At 42.9% G+C, this 16769-nt stretch overlaps 1 protein-coding gene across 3 annotated transcripts in view; it reads left to right on the forward strand.

Annotated features, from left to right (window-relative positions):
- KANSL1 (KAT8 regulatory NSL complex subunit 1) overlaps positions 1-16769 on the forward strand; it is a 172300-nt gene that overhangs the window by 29880 nt on the left and 125651 nt on the right. For all 3 annotated transcript variants that reach the window (XM_084616028.1, XM_084616030.1, XM_084616029.1), the window contains one exon: positions 1225-2617. In XM_084616028.1, coding sequence (XP_084472154.1) covers positions 1308-2617 — 1310 coding nt within the window. In that variant the 5' untranslated portion in view covers positions 1225-1307. The remainder of the gene's footprint in view (positions 1-1224; positions 2618-16769) is intronic.

Below are 16769 nucleotides of genomic sequence, written 5' to 3' on the forward strand. Positions count from 1 at the left end.
GTATGCATCCTGTAGTAGCGGGGGAAAACGTTGGACAGCCTAAACTATTGTTAGTATTTCGTTTAAATCTTTGAGTTTGGAACACAGCTAGTTCCCAAGTGGATGAAACCTGAAAGGATCTAACTTTACAAGGTTTCCAAGAAAGCCACTGGCGTTGTTTTGCTAGATAGGAATGTGTGTCTTTTTTTTTTTTTCTTCTTTTTTCTAACCACTGGGAGTCAGTGTGGGTGGAGACTTATTCCACCCAAAGCCATGTTCACCTTTGCTAGCCAACTTAAGCAGCAATTTACCACTGATGCAGCCTCATCAGTAGAAGTCATGGTGGAAGCTGTAGTGTAGACATAGCACAAACAACCTGTTGGGGGTTTGTGATACTGATGTATGGTGAGAGGGGTATATAAGGCAGCTAAGTTGTTTGGGGTGAGAGGAGGATGTTTCAGTACTCTTTGGGTGTGATTTTCTCCATGCAGACCTCTTAGGAATTTAGAAGTAGTACGGCCTTGTGGTTAAGGCACTGGACTGGGACGTGGGGAGATGTGGATTCAATTCTCAGCTCTGCCACAGACTACCTGTGTGAACTTGGGGGCAAGCTACTTAACCTTTGTGCCTTAGTTAAAGTGTAAAATTGAGATACTAGTCTGTTTACACTGGAAACTCTTTGGGCCCGGATTATCTGTGTGCGTGTGTGTGTAATGCCTAGCGTTGTGGGGAATCTCTAGGTGCTAGGATGATGACTTGGAATTTCTGAAGTATACTGACCACTACTGGAATTATTTTTAAAAAGTGCTCAATGTTGGCCTGATTTTGCTCTCACTGAAATCAATAGTTGTATTATTGATTTGAATAGGAACAAAGTTAGGCAAACATGGAGAGCTGCTGAATGCTCAAAGGGAAAGAGATGAAAGTTCTAGAAAACAAAAGCATGGCCTTGTAACTTCTCCTGAAGTCTGGTCTTGTCTCATTTTTGCAGATGTGGAAACTGAGGCACTGGACGAAAGTGACTTGCCAAAAAGTTCTTATTGCAAATTGGTGTTTCAGAACCAGCACTGGGACGTTGGTTTTTCTGACCGCTAGTTTTGTGTTCAGTCCACTAGTTCATGCTTGCTTCTGTTATATTGCAGTATTACAGACCGTGGGCCTAGGCCTGTGTCTCAGATGACTTATCAGCATTTTTGTTTGTTTATTTTTATTTATCTGATTTAGTGACTTTGCTTTCTTTTTTAGGCTGTCCTCAGGCGAGGCAGTAAGAGGCAGTGGAGCTGGCCTCGGCACTGGGAGAGGCTGGATTTCCCGTCTCTCTGTGCTGAATGGCTGCGATGGCGCCCGCTCTCACTGACGCAGCAGCTGAAGCTCACCACATCCGGTTCAAACTGGCTCCCCCGTCCTCCACCTTGTCACCTGGCAGTGCCGAGAACAACGGCAACGCCAACAACATTCTTCTCACTGCCAACGGCACCAAAAGGAAAGCCATTGCTGCAGAGGATCCCAGTGTAGATTTCCGTAATAACCCTACCAAGGAGGAGCTGGGCAAGCTGCAGCCACTGGTGGCCTCTTATCTCTGCTCGGATGTAACATCTGTTTCTTCAAAAGACCCTTTGAAGTTGCAAGGAGTCTTCAACAAGCAGACAGTTCTTAAACCTCATTCTCTCTTATCTCAGTCCTTCTTGAAAACAAACGATCTGTTGGGGAGACAACCAGTGTTGGAGTTTTCTTTGGAAAATCTAAAAAACATGAGTACTAGTGGTCAGCCACCTCTTCCACAAGCACCTGTGAATGGCTTGGCCAAGAAATTGGCTAAAAGTACCAATTCAGACCATGAAAACTCCAGTTCACTTAATGGTGGGAAGCGTGCTCCCCTCTCAGCCACCATCCAGGGTGTTGATTCTAACACTGCAGGGGGTTCTGAATCAGGGGACTTGAAGACGGGTTTGACCAATTGCACTCTTCCACACAGAAGCCTTGATGCTGAGCACACAACTCCATTTAGCAATAATAGCACTGCAAACAAATTGTCCCTTAATTCTGCAGAGCAGCAGCGGGTGATTGAAGAAGGCAGTGGGGAGAATAGATTGTCGTCTGGTGTAGATGCACATTCTGATTTTGGGAGCGGAAAGACAGAGGAGCAGAAGTCTCCTCTGTCGGCTGGTCTCTTCAGTGCCATGGACTCTGATTTGAGGACAAAGGCACTGCTGCGGCGGCAGGCAGACATTGAGAACCGTGCTCGCAGGCTGCAGAAACGCCTGCAGGTGGTGCAGGCCAAGCAGGTAGAGAGACACATCCAGCAACAGCTGGGAGGCTTCTTGGAGGAGACTCTGAGCAAACTGCCAAACTTGGACTCTCTGAGGCATCGGAGCCAGCTGATGCTCACCCGCAAGGCAGAAGCGGCCTTGAGGAAAGCTGCAAGTGAAACATGTACGTCAGAAGGACTAAGCAGCTTCCTGAAGAGTGACTCTATTTCAGAGGAACTGGAGAGGTTTACAGCCAGTGGGATGGCCAATTTGAGATCCAGTGAGCAAGCATTTGATTCGGATGTGACTGACAGCAGCTCAGGAGGGGAATCTGACATTGAGGAGGAGGAACTGACCAAAGCAGAACCAGAACAGCATCATGTACCACTGTGAGTAATGCTGAAACTTTGCCTAATTCTTTTGGGTCGAGGAGGGGTAAGACGGAAGGGGATAGAAAGGTGCACCATCTGTATTTTGAAGGATCGTCTTTGATTAAGACCATTTCATAGAAGGAAGAGGCAGTATTAGTGTGCGTGAAGTTTGGCTTGCTTGAACTGCATAATCCTGTCTTAATTATTACAGGGATTGTAGCTTATAATTTCTATAATGTGCAACTCTATGTACAGTATTACATGACATATGACAGTGGTTCTCAACCAGGGGTACACGTACCAGTGGAAGTATGCAGAGATCTTGCAGGGGGTACATCAGCTCATCTAAATATTAGCCTAATTTTACAAAAGGCTACATGAAAAGCACTAGCAAAGTCAGTATCAACTAAAACTTCATACAGACAATGATTGATTTATGTTGCTCTATATATTATATCAGTGTTTCTCAACCTGGGGGTTATGATTTATTTTACAAGTATATGGTAAAAATGAGACAGTAAGCAATTTTTCAGTAAAAGTGACACTTCTTTGTATTTTTATGCCTGATTTTGTAAGCAAGTTGTTAAGTAAAGTGAAACTTGCAGTATGCAAGACAAATCAGCATTCTGAAAGGGGTACAGTAGTCTGGGAAGGTTGAGAACTACTGACATTTGGGATCTACTTGAAGGGCCCTTCATGAAGTTAGGGAACTATGACTAGTTAGGGCATCTAGATACTTCAAATCCAGTACTGCAGTTGGTGTGTAACTTTTTTGTCTAAAATTGCTCTTGGGTTGGATCTGCCCCTTCAAACTGAAGTGTTCTATTGTAGCAATGGAGATCTCGCTGTTCACGTTCTTAGCCAGGATGATGTATTTATGTATCTGACATAGTGTATTCAGGTTCTGCAGAATCTGGGTTTTGGTTTTTTGGCTTTCCTTTTTTTAAAGGAAAGCATTTAGCCCGAAAATATATGAAAAGTATAAACTGATGCATTGTTGTAGACAGCCTGAAACAATAGCTCTTGAGAGCTCTGAACTCCACCTGTTCAATGTTAATCTCATTGGCTGTCAACATGTTGTAAGGCTGTATAGTTAATGTGGACATTAACTGTAGTCATTGCTGGCAATTTAAGCAGATGGGAGGGATTGGGAACTGTTGAAGGAAAAAATGGGGTGGGACAGGGAAGGAGTACAGAAGGAAGAGACAGTGGGGGCAAAGTAGTGGTTTTCCTAAAGGTTAACATTTTCCCATTCAAGTGATTTGCTGATTGTAACAATAAGGTACTAACCAGATAAAGGCTATATTGACGGGTTTCAGAGTAGTAGCCGTCTTAGTCTGTGTCTGCAAAAAGAAAAGGAGGACTTGTGGCACCTTAGAGACTAACACATTTATTTGAGCATAAGCTTTCGTGAGCTACAGCTCACTTCATCATTTGTTAGTCTCTAAGATAACACAAGTACTCCTTTTCTTTTTCCCAAAGGCTATATTGTAACCTGGTCTCTGCATACTTTCTGCTGACATCTATAAGAACGGCCATACTGGGTCAGAGCAAAGGTCCATCTAGCCCAGTGTCCTGTCTTCTGACAGTGGCCAATGCCAGGTGCCCCAGAAGGAATGAACAGACCAGGTAATCATCAAGTGATCCATCCCCTGTTGCCCATTCCCAGCTTCTGGCAAAACCAAGGCTAGGGACACCATCCCTGCCCATCCTGGCTAATAGCCATTGATGGACCTATCCTCCATGAATTTATCTAGTTCTTTTTTGAACCCTGCTATAGTCTTGGCCTTCACAACATCCTCTGGCAAAGAGTTCCACAGATTGACTGTGTGTAGCGTGAAGCAATACTTCCTTTTGTTTTGTTTTAAACCTGCTGCCTATTATTTTTCACTTGGTGACCTTTGGCTCTTGTGTTATCATAGAATATCAGGGTTGGAAGGGACCCCAGAAGGTCATCTAGTCCAACCCCCTGCTCGAAGCAGGACCAATTCCCAGTTAAATCATCCCAGCCAGGGCTTTGTCAAGCCTGACCTTAAAAACCTCTAAGGAAGGAGATTCTGCCACCTCCGTAGGTAACGCATTCCAGTGTTTCACCACCCTCTTAGTGAAAATTTTTTTCCTAATATCCAATCTAAACCTTCCCCACTGCAACTTGAGACCATTACTCCTCGTTCTGTCATCTGCTACCATTGAGAACAGTCTAGAGCCATCCTCTTTGGAACCCCCTTTCAGGTAGTTGAAAGCAGCTATCAAATCCCCCCTCATTCTTCTCTTCTGCAGGCTAAACAATCCCAGCTCCCTCAGCCTCTCCTCATAACTCATGTGTTCCAGACCCCTAATCATTTTTGTTGCCCTTCGCTGGACTCTCTCCAATTTATCCACATCCTTCTTGAAGTGTGGGGCCCAAAACTGGACACAGTACTCCAGATGAGGCCTCACCAATGTTGAATAGAGGGGAACGATCACGTCCCTTGATCTGCTCGCTATGCCCCTAATGAGATATATGAGAGAGAGTTATATGAGAGCGTAAATAACACTTTATTTTTTTTTCTCCACACCAGTTATGGTTTTATAGACTTCTATCATATCCCCCCCTTAGTTGTCTCTTTGCCAAGCTGAAAAGTCCCAGTCTTATTAATATCTCCTCCTACAGAAGCCATTCCAGACCCCTAATAATTTTTGTTGCCCTTTTCTGAATCTCTTTTCCAAGTCCAATATATCTTTTTTGAGATGGGGCAACCACATCTTCATGGAGTATTCAAGATGTGGGTGTACCATAGATTTATATAGAGGCAGTATGATATTTTCTGTTTTGCTATCTATCCCTTTCTTAAAGATTCCCAACGTTCTCCTTGCTTTTTTGACTGCGGCTGCACATTGAGTGGATGTTTGTTTTTTTTTGTGTGTTTTTCCCCAGAGAACTATCCAGAATGATTCCAAGATCTTTCTTGAGTGGTAACAGCTGATTTAGACCCCATCATTTTATATGTATAGGTGGGATTGTTTCCAGTATGCATTACTTCGCATTTATCAACATTTAATTTCAGCTGCCATTTTGTTGCCCAGTCTCACCCAGTTTTGAGAGAGCTTTTTGTAGCTCTTCGTGGTCTGCTTGGGACTTAACTATCTTGAGTAGTTTTGTATCATCTGCAAATTTTACCTCCTCACTGTTTACCCCCTTTTCCAGATCATTTATGAATATGTTGGTTAGGACTAGTCCCAGTACAGACCCGTGGAGGACCCCACTATTTCTACCTCTCTCCATTCTAAAAACTGACCATTTATTCCTACCCTTTGTTTCCTAACTTTTAACCAGTTACCAGTCCACGAGAGGACCTTCCCTCTTCTCCCGTGACAGCTTACTTTGCTTAACCTTTGGTGAGGCACCTAGTCAAAGGCTTTCTGAAAATTAAAGTATGTTATATCTACTGGATCCCCCTTGTCCGCATGCTTGTTGATTCCCCTCAGAGAATTCTAGTAGATTGGTGAGGCATGATTTCCTTTTACAGAAACCATGTTAACTCTTCCCCAACAAATTACGTTCATCTATGTGTCTGACTATTTTTTTCTTTACTATAGTTTCAACCAGTTTGCCTGGTACTGAAGTCAGACTTACTGGCCTGTAATTGCCAATTTTTATAAAGAAGCGATCCTGGCATCACATTAGCTATCCTCCAGTCATTTGGTACACAAGATACAGTTAGTAGTTCTGCAGTTTCACACTTGAATTTCTGCAGAACTTTTGGGTGAATACCATCTGGTCCTGATATCTTATTACTGTTTAGTTTATCAGTTTGTTCCGAAACCTCCTCTAATGACACCTCAATCTGGGACAGTTCCTCAGATTTGTCATGTAAAAAGAATGGTTCAGGTTTGGGAATTTCCCTCACGTCCTCAGCTGTGAAGACCAATGCAAAGAATGAATTTAGTTTCTCCGCAATGGCCTTATCGTCCTTTGAGTGCTCCTTTAACATCTCGATAGTTCAGTGGCCCGCAGGCTTCCTGTTTCTGATGTACTTTAAACGTTTTTGTTTTTTGAGTTTTTGGCTAGCTGGTCTTCAGATTCATTTTTGGCCTTCCTAATTATATTTTTACACTTCATTTGGCAGAGTTTATGCTTCTTTCTCTTTTCCTCACTAGGATTTAACTTCTACTTTTTAAAGGATGCCTCTTTTCCTCTTGCTGCTGCTTCTTTTTTTTTTTCTACTTACTCTATTACTATTGGTTTCAGAGTAGCAGCCGTGTTGGTCTGTATCCGCAAAAAGAAAAGGAGTACTTGTGGCACCTTAGAGACTAATACATTTATTTGAGCATAAGCTTTCGTGAGATACAGCTGTCCTTGTGCCACAAGTCCTCCTTTTCTTTCTATTATTATTATTATTATTATTTTTTATTTGAGTTGAACCTCTATTATGGTATCTTTTTAAAAAGTTTCCATGCAGCTTGCAGGGATTTCAGTTTTAGCACTGTACCTCATTTTTGTGTAGTCCCCCTTCTGAAATTAAATGCTACAGTGTTGGACTGCTGTAGTGTTTTTCCCACCACAGGGGTGTTAATAGTGATCATAATATAGTTAAAATTTACCAAGCATTCTAGCTATATTCACCTTTTGGACTAGATCCTGTGCTGCATTTAGAACTAAATCAAGAATTGCCTCTGGTGGGTTCCAGGACTAGCTGCTCCGAGAAGCCGTCATTTAAGGTGTTAAGAAACTTTCTCTCTTCATCCCGTCCTGAGGTGACAGGAACCCAGCCAATATGGGGATAGCTGGAAACTCCCTAGTATTATTATTGAGTCTTTTATTTTTATAGCCTCTGTAATCTCTGTGAGCATTTCACGGTTGCTAAAGCCCTCCTGGTCAGGTGGTCGCTAATCTATCGCCTACTGCTATATTCTTATTGTTCGAGCATGGAATTACTGTCCATTGAAATTCTGTGGTACAGTTTGGTTCACTTAAGATTTTTACTTCATTTGATTTTACGCTTTCTTTCACATATAGTGCCACTCACCCACCAGCACGACCTGTTCCGTTGTCCTGATATATTTTGTACCCTGGTACTACTGTGGCCCATTGATTATCTTCATTCCACCAAGTTTATGTGATGCCTATTATATCAATATCCTCATTTAAGAAGAGGCACTCTAGTTCACCCATCTTATTATTTAGATTTCTGGCATTGGTATATAAGCACTTTAAAAACTTGTCACTTTTTAGCTGTCTGCCATTATATGATGTAATTGGATGGGATGCTTTCTTTCATTTGGCTGTTTCTCATCAGATCTTATCATTATTTTATCATCTTCCATTCTTTCCTCTTTACTAGGACATAGAGAATCTCCATCAGTAGATCCTCCCCTAAGGGATGCCTCTGTCCGTACCATGTGCTCCTCTGCACCTGTCGGCTTTCCCTAGCCCTTAGTTTAAAAACTGCCACATATTTTCATTCTGTTTTTGCAAAGTTTTTAGTTTCTTCCTACCTATTCTGTTTTGGTTCTGGCCTCATATATCATCACTATGTGGAAATGTTTGCAGTTACTTTACTAGGAACTTCCCTGAAGCTTATCTATCCCTTTTCTGTAGTGGGGGGGAATCCTGCACAGATGGTGATTTTGCTGGAGAATTGCTGACCTTATAATACTGCTTCTGACAATATTCTCAAATAGGATTCTCACTTGCCTATTCTCTACCCTTCAGAGTTTGAGGGGGTTTGTTCTGGGTTTGCTTTCAGGGTGCTTGCGTAGCCATTCCTGATCTGGAATAATGGACTCCTCTATCTTTTTTTTTTTTAAATGAAAATAGTGTAAATGTAGTGAAATGTTTAGCAAAACTCTTGCTTCCTTCTCTTGAAAGGAACTGGTGGAATGTTTGGGGTCATTGAGGTACTAGTGACTGACTGCATATCAGTAGGGCACAGCTCTTGAGCCTTGTTTGTGTTGGAGACTCGAGTCCTAGGTGTGAGAATCCTGCAGGAAGGTAAGTGAATTTTTTTTTCTTTTCAGTCTCTGCAGAAACTGGGATGTCTAAAAGAACTCTTAAAATATTCTTCAAAAGAAGCTTATTATAATTATACAAGCAAGCAGAGCTTTGCACAGATCCTTGAATAAAGATTGTTTGGTGCAAACATACTGAAATGTCCCCTTTTTGTCTTGTACAAATTACCAGTCTGTAATTACTGCTTAACTTTTCCTAAGGGTTCTAGTTTTCAAGGTGAGAATTGGTTTCTTGATTGCCATTTTCATAAATATGTTGCTTACTAGAAGAAGTTAAGGTTATGGCTCATCTCCTATGCATATCTGGATTTTCTTTAAGCTATGCAAGTCTTCATTTGTCCTGTCAAAAGCTGTAAATATGGAGTGGGAGACCCAGTGCAGAGTTGCTTTTAATTTAAACTCTGAAGTTGTGCTGCTTTTCTGCTCTGCTGAAGCCCACCTGTCTGAACCAGTGGGCTGCAATTTCTCTTGCTTCCAGAGTTCAAAATAAAATTAGTCATTCAGAGATTTTGGGGAGTCACTGTCCAGTCTGTGCAGCTTCTAAAGGAGGATCTCTAACAAGCACTACTATCTACCAAGGCTGTGCACAGCCTGGAATCCCGTGCTCTGGCATTGTGAGGATCTCTTAAGCCATGTCTACACTACAAACTCTGGTTGATTCAAGTTATGTCCACCTATTACTGCTGAATTTTCTGCATTGCTCAGTCACATGCATACTTGGCTGCTTGCATTGGTGCTGCATGTAATTACCAGCAGTGCTTATTGATGCAAAGTACAGTGTACTGAAGGTAGGTATCCCAGTGTGCCATATGCTGCTGTCCAGTACCATGCCTTTTGGGAAACTTTCATTATGTGTTTTGGGATAGAAATTAGTGCCCAGGAATTGCCGGGAGTTAAGGAATCAGGTTCCCAGTATGCAACGTTCTTCATTCCATACAGCCATCCATTTTCCATAATTTTTGCACCTTTTTTTAGGAATTCCCAAAAACAAGCGCAGCACTTTTCAGTGTCTGCTATCCCTGATGGAAGCATGGAGTCTGCAGAACTCTGTGCTGTTCTCATGAGCTTTGCAAATACAGGAGGTGATATTCTCCTTGTGCCTGTAACAATGGGGGACATGATTTCTTCAAGGACAGTTTGAAGGACCCGGTGAAGAAGATTTCAAGGTTGTTGTTGGTCACTGAGCAGCTGCAGACCGTGCAGCACTGCTTCTGGGTCTGAGAAATGAGCACTGACTGTAATGCAGGTCTGGGGCAATGAGTAGTGGCTGCCGAACTTTGGATCCTGGATCTGTGTGCTGAGCTTACTCCAGTCCTCCGTGCAGAGACACCAGAATGAGACCTGCATTGACTGTGATCACCACTTACTTCTCCACTATCTGGAAGCTTGCAGTGCTGGATTGTTATCTGTCGGTTGGAAATCATTTTGGAGGCAGAAAATCCACAGTAGGGGATGTTGTCATGCAAGCATGTAGGGCCATTAATAGAATCCTAGAAGATTAGAGTTGGAAGAGACCTCAGGAGGTCATCTAGTCCAACCCCCTACTCAAAGCCGGACCAGCCACGGCTTTGTCAGGCTGGGCCTTAGAGGTTTTTAAGGATGGAGATTCCACCACCTCCCTAAGTAATCCATTTCAGTGCTTCACTACCTTCCTAGTGAAAGAGTGTTTCCTAATATCCAACCTAGACCTCCCCTGCTGCAACTTGAGACCATTGCTTCTTGGTCTGTCATCTGCCACCACTCAGAACAGCTGAGCTCTATCCTCTTTGGAACCCCCCTTCAGGTAATTGAAGGCCGCTATCAAATCCCCCCTTGCTCTTCTCTTCTGCAGACTAAATAACCCCAGTTCCTGCAGCCTCTCCTCATAAGTCATGTGCCCCAGCCCCCTAATAATTTTCGTTGCCCTCCGCTGGACTCTCTCCAATTTGTCCACATCCCTTCTGTAGTGGGGGGACCAAAACTTGACGCAATACTCCAGGTGTGGCCTCACCAATGCCGAGTAGAGGGGAATAATCACTTCTCTCAATCTGCTGGCAATGCTCTTACTAATACAGCCCAGTATGCCTTTGGCATTCTTGGCAACTAGGGCACACTGCTGACTCCTATCCAGTGGACGAGAAGCTGTAATCCCCAGGTCCTTTTCTGCAGAACTACTGCTTAGGCAGTCGATCCCCAGCCTGAAGCAGTGCATGGGATTCTTCCTTCCTAAGTACAGGACTCTGCACTTATCTGATGAGGTTCAACAAAGACTTCTTTTGGCCCAGTCCGCCAATTTGTCTAGGTCACTCTGGACCATTTCCCTACCCTCCAGCGTATCTACCTCTCCGCCCCCCCCCAGCTTCGTGTCATCTGCGAACTAATTAATCCGATCATCCAGATCATTGATAAAGATGTTGAACAAAACCGGGCCCAGGACTGACCCTTGGGGCACTCTGCTTGATACCGGTTGCCAACTAGACATCGAGCCGTTGATCACTACCCATTGAGCCCAACAATCTAGGCAGCTTTCTATCCACCGTATAGTCCATTCATCCAGTCCACACTTCTTTAACTTGCTGGCAAGAATACTGTGGGAGACTGTGTCAAAAGCTTTGCTAAAGTCAAGCTATATTACATCCACTGAGCCAGTTATCTCATCATAGAAGGCAAGCAGGTTGGTCAGGCATGACTTGCCCTTGGTGAATCCATGTTGACTGTTCCTGATCACCTTCTCCTTCAGGTGCTTCAAAATGGACCCCTTGAGGACCTGCTCCATGATTTTGCCGGGGACTTGAAGTGAGACTGATGGGTCTGTAGTTCCCTGGGTTCTCTTTCTTCCCTTTCTAAAATATGGGCACTATATTTGCCTTTTTCTAATAGCCATGAATTTTTAAAGATAATGGCCAGTGGCTCTGCAATCACATCAGCCAACTCCCTCAGCATGATTGGATGCATTAGATCTGTACCTCCTGGACTTGTGCACGTCCAGCTTTTGTAAATAGTCCTTAACCTGTTCTTTCACCACTGAGGGCTGTTCACTTCCTCCCCGTACTGTGTTGCCTAGTGCAACAGTCTGGAAGCTGACCTCGTCTGTGAAGACCGAGGCAAAAAAAGGCATTGAGTACTTCAGCTTTTTCCACATCATCTGTCACTAAATTGCCTCCCCCATTCAGTAAGGGTCCCACACTTGCCCTGACCACCACCTTGTTGCTAACATACCTGTAGAAACACTTCTTGTTTCCCTTCACATCCCTTGCTAGCTGCAACTCCAATTGTGCCTTGGCCTTCCTGATTACACCCCTGCATGCTCTAGCAATATTTTTATACTCCTACCTAGTCATCTGTCCAAATTTTCCACTTCTTGCAAGCTTCCTTTTTGAGTTTAAGCTCACTGGAGATTTCACTGTTAGCAAATATGGCAGGCGACCAGCTTGGCGTATTCTTTCTGCACTTTGGGATGGTTTGTTCATCCGCCCTCAGTAAGGCTTCTTTAAAATACAGCCAGCTCTCCTGGACTCCTTGTCCCTCATATTAGCTCCCCAGGGGATCATGCCCATCAGTTCCCTAAGGGAGTCTGAGTCTGATTTTCTGAAGTCCCAGGGTCCTTATTTTGCTTTTCTCCTTTCTTCCTTTTGTGAGGATCCTGAACTCAACCATCTCATGGTCACTGCTGCCTAGGTTGCCACCCACTTCTACTTCCCTTACCAGTTCTTCCCTGTTTGTGAGCAGCAGGTCAAGAGGTGCATGGCCCCAAGTTGATTTGATCCAGCACTTGTACCAGGAAGTTGTCCCCAACACAATCTTTGAACCCTTGGTTTGGTTAGAGCTATTTGTGATGTTAGCACCTGAGCTAAAGTATCAATATCTGGGTTGGGGGCTAGATCCAGCTTTTTGGAGAATTGGAGGGTCCTTCAAGCTGCATAATAACTACATTGTGTTTAAAAAAAAAAAAAAATTGTAGACTGCATGGTTGCAAACCTAGCATTTGACCTAGTTGTAATTGATTCAGTGGCATCTGCTGCATCTTGTAGGGAGCATGAAACAACTCCAGTGAACTCTCTTCTCCCCTCCCCCCACCACTCTCCCAGTTCATCATTGGAATTTTTAAAGCCTAATGACACAACTATTTCATTCCTGATCACTTTAACAAATATGATTGGGAAGAGGGTGGGAGTGACTGACCTGTTTGGACCAACTTGGAAACGAATGAAATAGCTGTAAACTGAATATGCTGTTGCATAGTGACCTGTAATGCTGCAGAATAAAGAACTTAGTATGTCTTCAAAGAACCTTGCAAATATTTACCCATCTCCTAGGAGCAGTGTAAAGATTAATATCAGCCACGTGTTATCAAGACTGAGGTAAGAAAGGTGGAGTTCAGAATGAGGCTCAGAACACGAGTTCCTGTTTCAAATCCTGTGCTCAGACCACTAGTCTGCTTTCCTCTGCTGCAGAGCGGCCAGCATGAATCTTGTCTTTAAACCACGATTTGAGGACTTCAATAGCTCAGACATAGGTGAGAGGTTTTTCGCAAGAGTGACTGGGTGAGATTCTGTGGCCTGCGTTGTGTAGGAGGTCGGACTTGATGATCATAATGGTCCCTTCTGACCTTAGTATCTATGAATGGGATTTGAGTTGCTGCAGGAGTGTGATGAGAGATTCAAGATATTTAAAAGAAATAAAGAACTGCTATATCTGCCCTTTGTTCAGCCTGATTGCATAGTGACCCCCTTCTGATAACAAAAATTACTACACAACCCCAGGAGGGGTCTGAGCTGAGCCCCATTGCCCCGGGGTGGGGGTGGTGTATGTGTGAGAGAGCTGAAGTCCAAGGGCTTTTGTTCTGGGCCGGGGGGGCGTGGGCTTCAGACTTGCTGGGGCCCAGGGCCAACACCAGCCTTAGCGACCCCATTAAAATGGGGCCATGACCCACTTTGGGGTCCCAACCCATAGTTAGAGAATGCCTGATTTAAAGTCCATGAAAGTGAGCCTACTTTATCACTGAACAATGAATGATATGATTAAAGTGTGTGTGTGTGTGTGTGTGTGTACATTATAGGCTGTATTCTACCCTTTTTCAGTATACAAAAGTCACTCTAATATCCGTGGAAGTCTGATTTGTGTGGTGTATATAGTCATGACTGTATACCCTAACACAGATTCTAATTAAGTATGATGTTGGCTCTCTCAATAGAGTGAGTTTGACACATGAGTTAAATTCCATTTATCTGGGAGCCATGTGCAGCTTTGTTTTGGGTGCGGGGGTAGCTTGCAAGAAGGTGAGCACTGGAGATGTAATGTTGGGTAACACTGCTGCTTATTGCTGGGCATGGAACTAGGTTAGTGGAGCAGGTAGCTATAAAAATGCCACAATGGTAGGTCACCCACCTCTGGTGAGAGGAGAGGTTAATGGTAGAATCAGGACTCTCCTATTGCATGGAAGCACTTTGTCTCTTTTTCTCCTGCTAAAAACCTTTTCCTGCTAGTACTGTTGGCAGGAGGTGAAAACTGGCAGTTTATGGGCTTAATGTTTAAAATATATAGCTTGTATTTGCTGTTTCTCTAAAAATGCAGAGGTATATTCTAGAGATTCCATTTCCATACTAAAATACTTTGGCTTTTGCCACACTCTAATATTTGGTTTCAGAGTAGCAGCCGTGTTAGGCTGTCTTCGCAAAAAGAAAAGGAGGACTTGTGGCACCTTAGAGACGAACCAATTTCTTTGAGCATGAGCTTTGGTGAGCTACAGCTCCCTTCATCGGACGCATTCCGTGGAAAATATTTGCCTCTTTCCTTTGTTCTCCCTTTCTGCAGCAGATGTTTTGGCTGTACTAGCTCAGCTGCAGTACTGCACTCCACTTCCAGCTGGGGGAAAATGTTTTTCTTGCTAAACTGGCACTCCCCCAGCAGATTTCTCCACAAAGTATGTTTTGGGCCCACTCTGAGTATGGTGAGTCTGATTTCAAAAGCTTGGCAGGCAGTACCGCTTTCCTGGGCCATCTTTGGCTAAAATGCCATAGCAGTGCAGAATGGGGCTTCTTAAAACAAAACCAAAAAGACCCCCACATGTTACTTAGGTCTCACTTGCTACATCTTTGAATGAAATGGAGAAATTTTTTTGTAAGTGAAAGCGTGTACATTCAAACCAGCATTTTGGCTCGGATGTAGAAGCAGAAACTGGCACTGTATTTGAGTTTATACTGAGGTTGATTTAAGTGGCTGTAGAGTTGTTCACTTTTTCAGCATTACATTGACATCACTTCTGATGATGGTAAATTTGAGAAGAAATAAATGGGCTTTTTCTTCCAGCTGTATGTAAACTGGAAAGGCCAGCTACTCCTGATATACTGGTCATTCTTTAATGAGATTCTGCAAAAACAGCAGACTGTCTGTTTTTTCCTCTAACCTTTCTCATCATAGAGAATATTAGTTTCAGAACGTTGCCTAAGTATTTAATAACTGGTAAATAGTTTGTGCTATGGTCACCCTATGGTGGTGGTGGTTGCTGTACAAAAGCCTACTATAGATAATCAGGTGTATTTTTGTCAAAATTAGCAGATACCCCAAGCAGAGCCTCCGAAGAACTGAACATAATGGAATCCCAGCCTCTGTTATGGGATTAGTGATGTGGGTGGGGACAGCAGTGTATGGTGGTCTATTAATGGGGTGGGGTAAGAATGCAGTTTGTTTTGAATAGGTGGAAAGGAGAAGGACAGATGCCCCAACTCTATTTCCTATGTCACCAAGGTAGTTTTGTCACCAACATTCTGTCACAAGCAGACCATGTAAGAGTTGGAATTGGGCATCTGAGGCTTTTTCCAGGTGATAGCTCTGAAAGTAGGTTAGTGGAATTACTGTGGTAGTATGTAGTCTGTTTTTGCAATTAGCTACTTGCGATTAAGCAGGGAGAGAATCATGATAGCGGTTTCTCTTGGCTCTTCTGCTGGTCACAGAGCAACGTTTTGTGGCTGAAGCATTTGGCCAGATGGCTCTTCAGTCTGTGGTGCTCAAATATAACAGGGAGAACTCAGTATTAGTATGACACTTGTTAGGAGACTCCCTTGTAATGGAGTAGTTCATGGGGAGGTCCCCACTATCCGATTCCTTCTCTTCTGCTTAAGTAGATGAATTTATGCAGCTTCACCTTGTGAATATATCCGATGGAAATGACATGAGAACAAAATTCCTACTCTGAACCGTTTATTTTCCCACCACTAAACTTCAGAATGTTCATATATGTAACTGGAACTCTTAAGAGACATGTCACTTGGTGCTATGTGCAAAAGTGTCCTTTCTCACACAGTTTTTGTCATTCCGTTTATGTAGTAGTTGGAGACTTTGCTCTAGGTAACTGTTGGAGTTGTGAGTCTCAAATGCAGTGGATTATTCTGTGCCGGATTCAGTGTGTGGATGGAATCTGTCTAGTTGACATAGAGTTGGTTAGCACTTATATTTATACAGAACATACATTTAAATTGCCAGTTAACAGTCAATTCAACTTCTTCAAATGTCTCTGATGTCTTCAAATGGTCAGAAGTACAACACTTGAATTTTGAGGCTAGCCTGGATATGACTTTAAAAAAGTGTCCCAAAGCTGGACAGAGACTCAGCATGAATTGGATATAGAAACTTAAAAAGAAATCTGACTTGTATTTGTTTCTTCATACACTTCTTTATGGGTGTAATATGCTGATTTTGACATAATACACTCACATACAGTGGTGGGCTTTGTTTTTTTTTATATATTCTTAAGACATCTGACCACCAAATTCTTAGGTCTTTCTGCTCTTGATTTTTTTTCTTTGTCTTGCACTTGTGACATTTCAGTAGTTTGCATAGCAACAGATAAGGATGTAAGTAACAAGTTACAGTTTAAATATTTCATTTGTATAAAGGAGAGCTTTTCAGAAATATAAATTGAAGGAAATGTGAATTGGAGGTACGTGTAAAAATTAAGAAACTAGATGGATGAAAGTGGCAAGCTTTTTAGTGCTATAGATTCACCTCTTCACTTTGCATTTCAAATCTCCTCCAAATGTTTAATTTCACTGCCTAAGGGAGCCTAATGGCAAAGTTTTATAGAGGAGCCAATATCTGTATATTTTTAATCTTCTGCAATTGGTTTCACAGGTTGGTTTTTGTACTGTGGACCTTTGCTGCTTCTTGCATTCAGTCTCTAGTATTGGGTGAAAACCATTAA

This window comes from Lepidochelys olivacea (assembly GCF_965140295.1).
Source record: "Lepidochelys olivacea isolate rLepOli2 genome assembly, chromosome: 27".
In the NCBI taxonomy this organism is placed as follows: domain Eukaryota; kingdom Metazoa; phylum Chordata; order Testudines; family Cheloniidae; genus Lepidochelys; species Lepidochelys olivacea.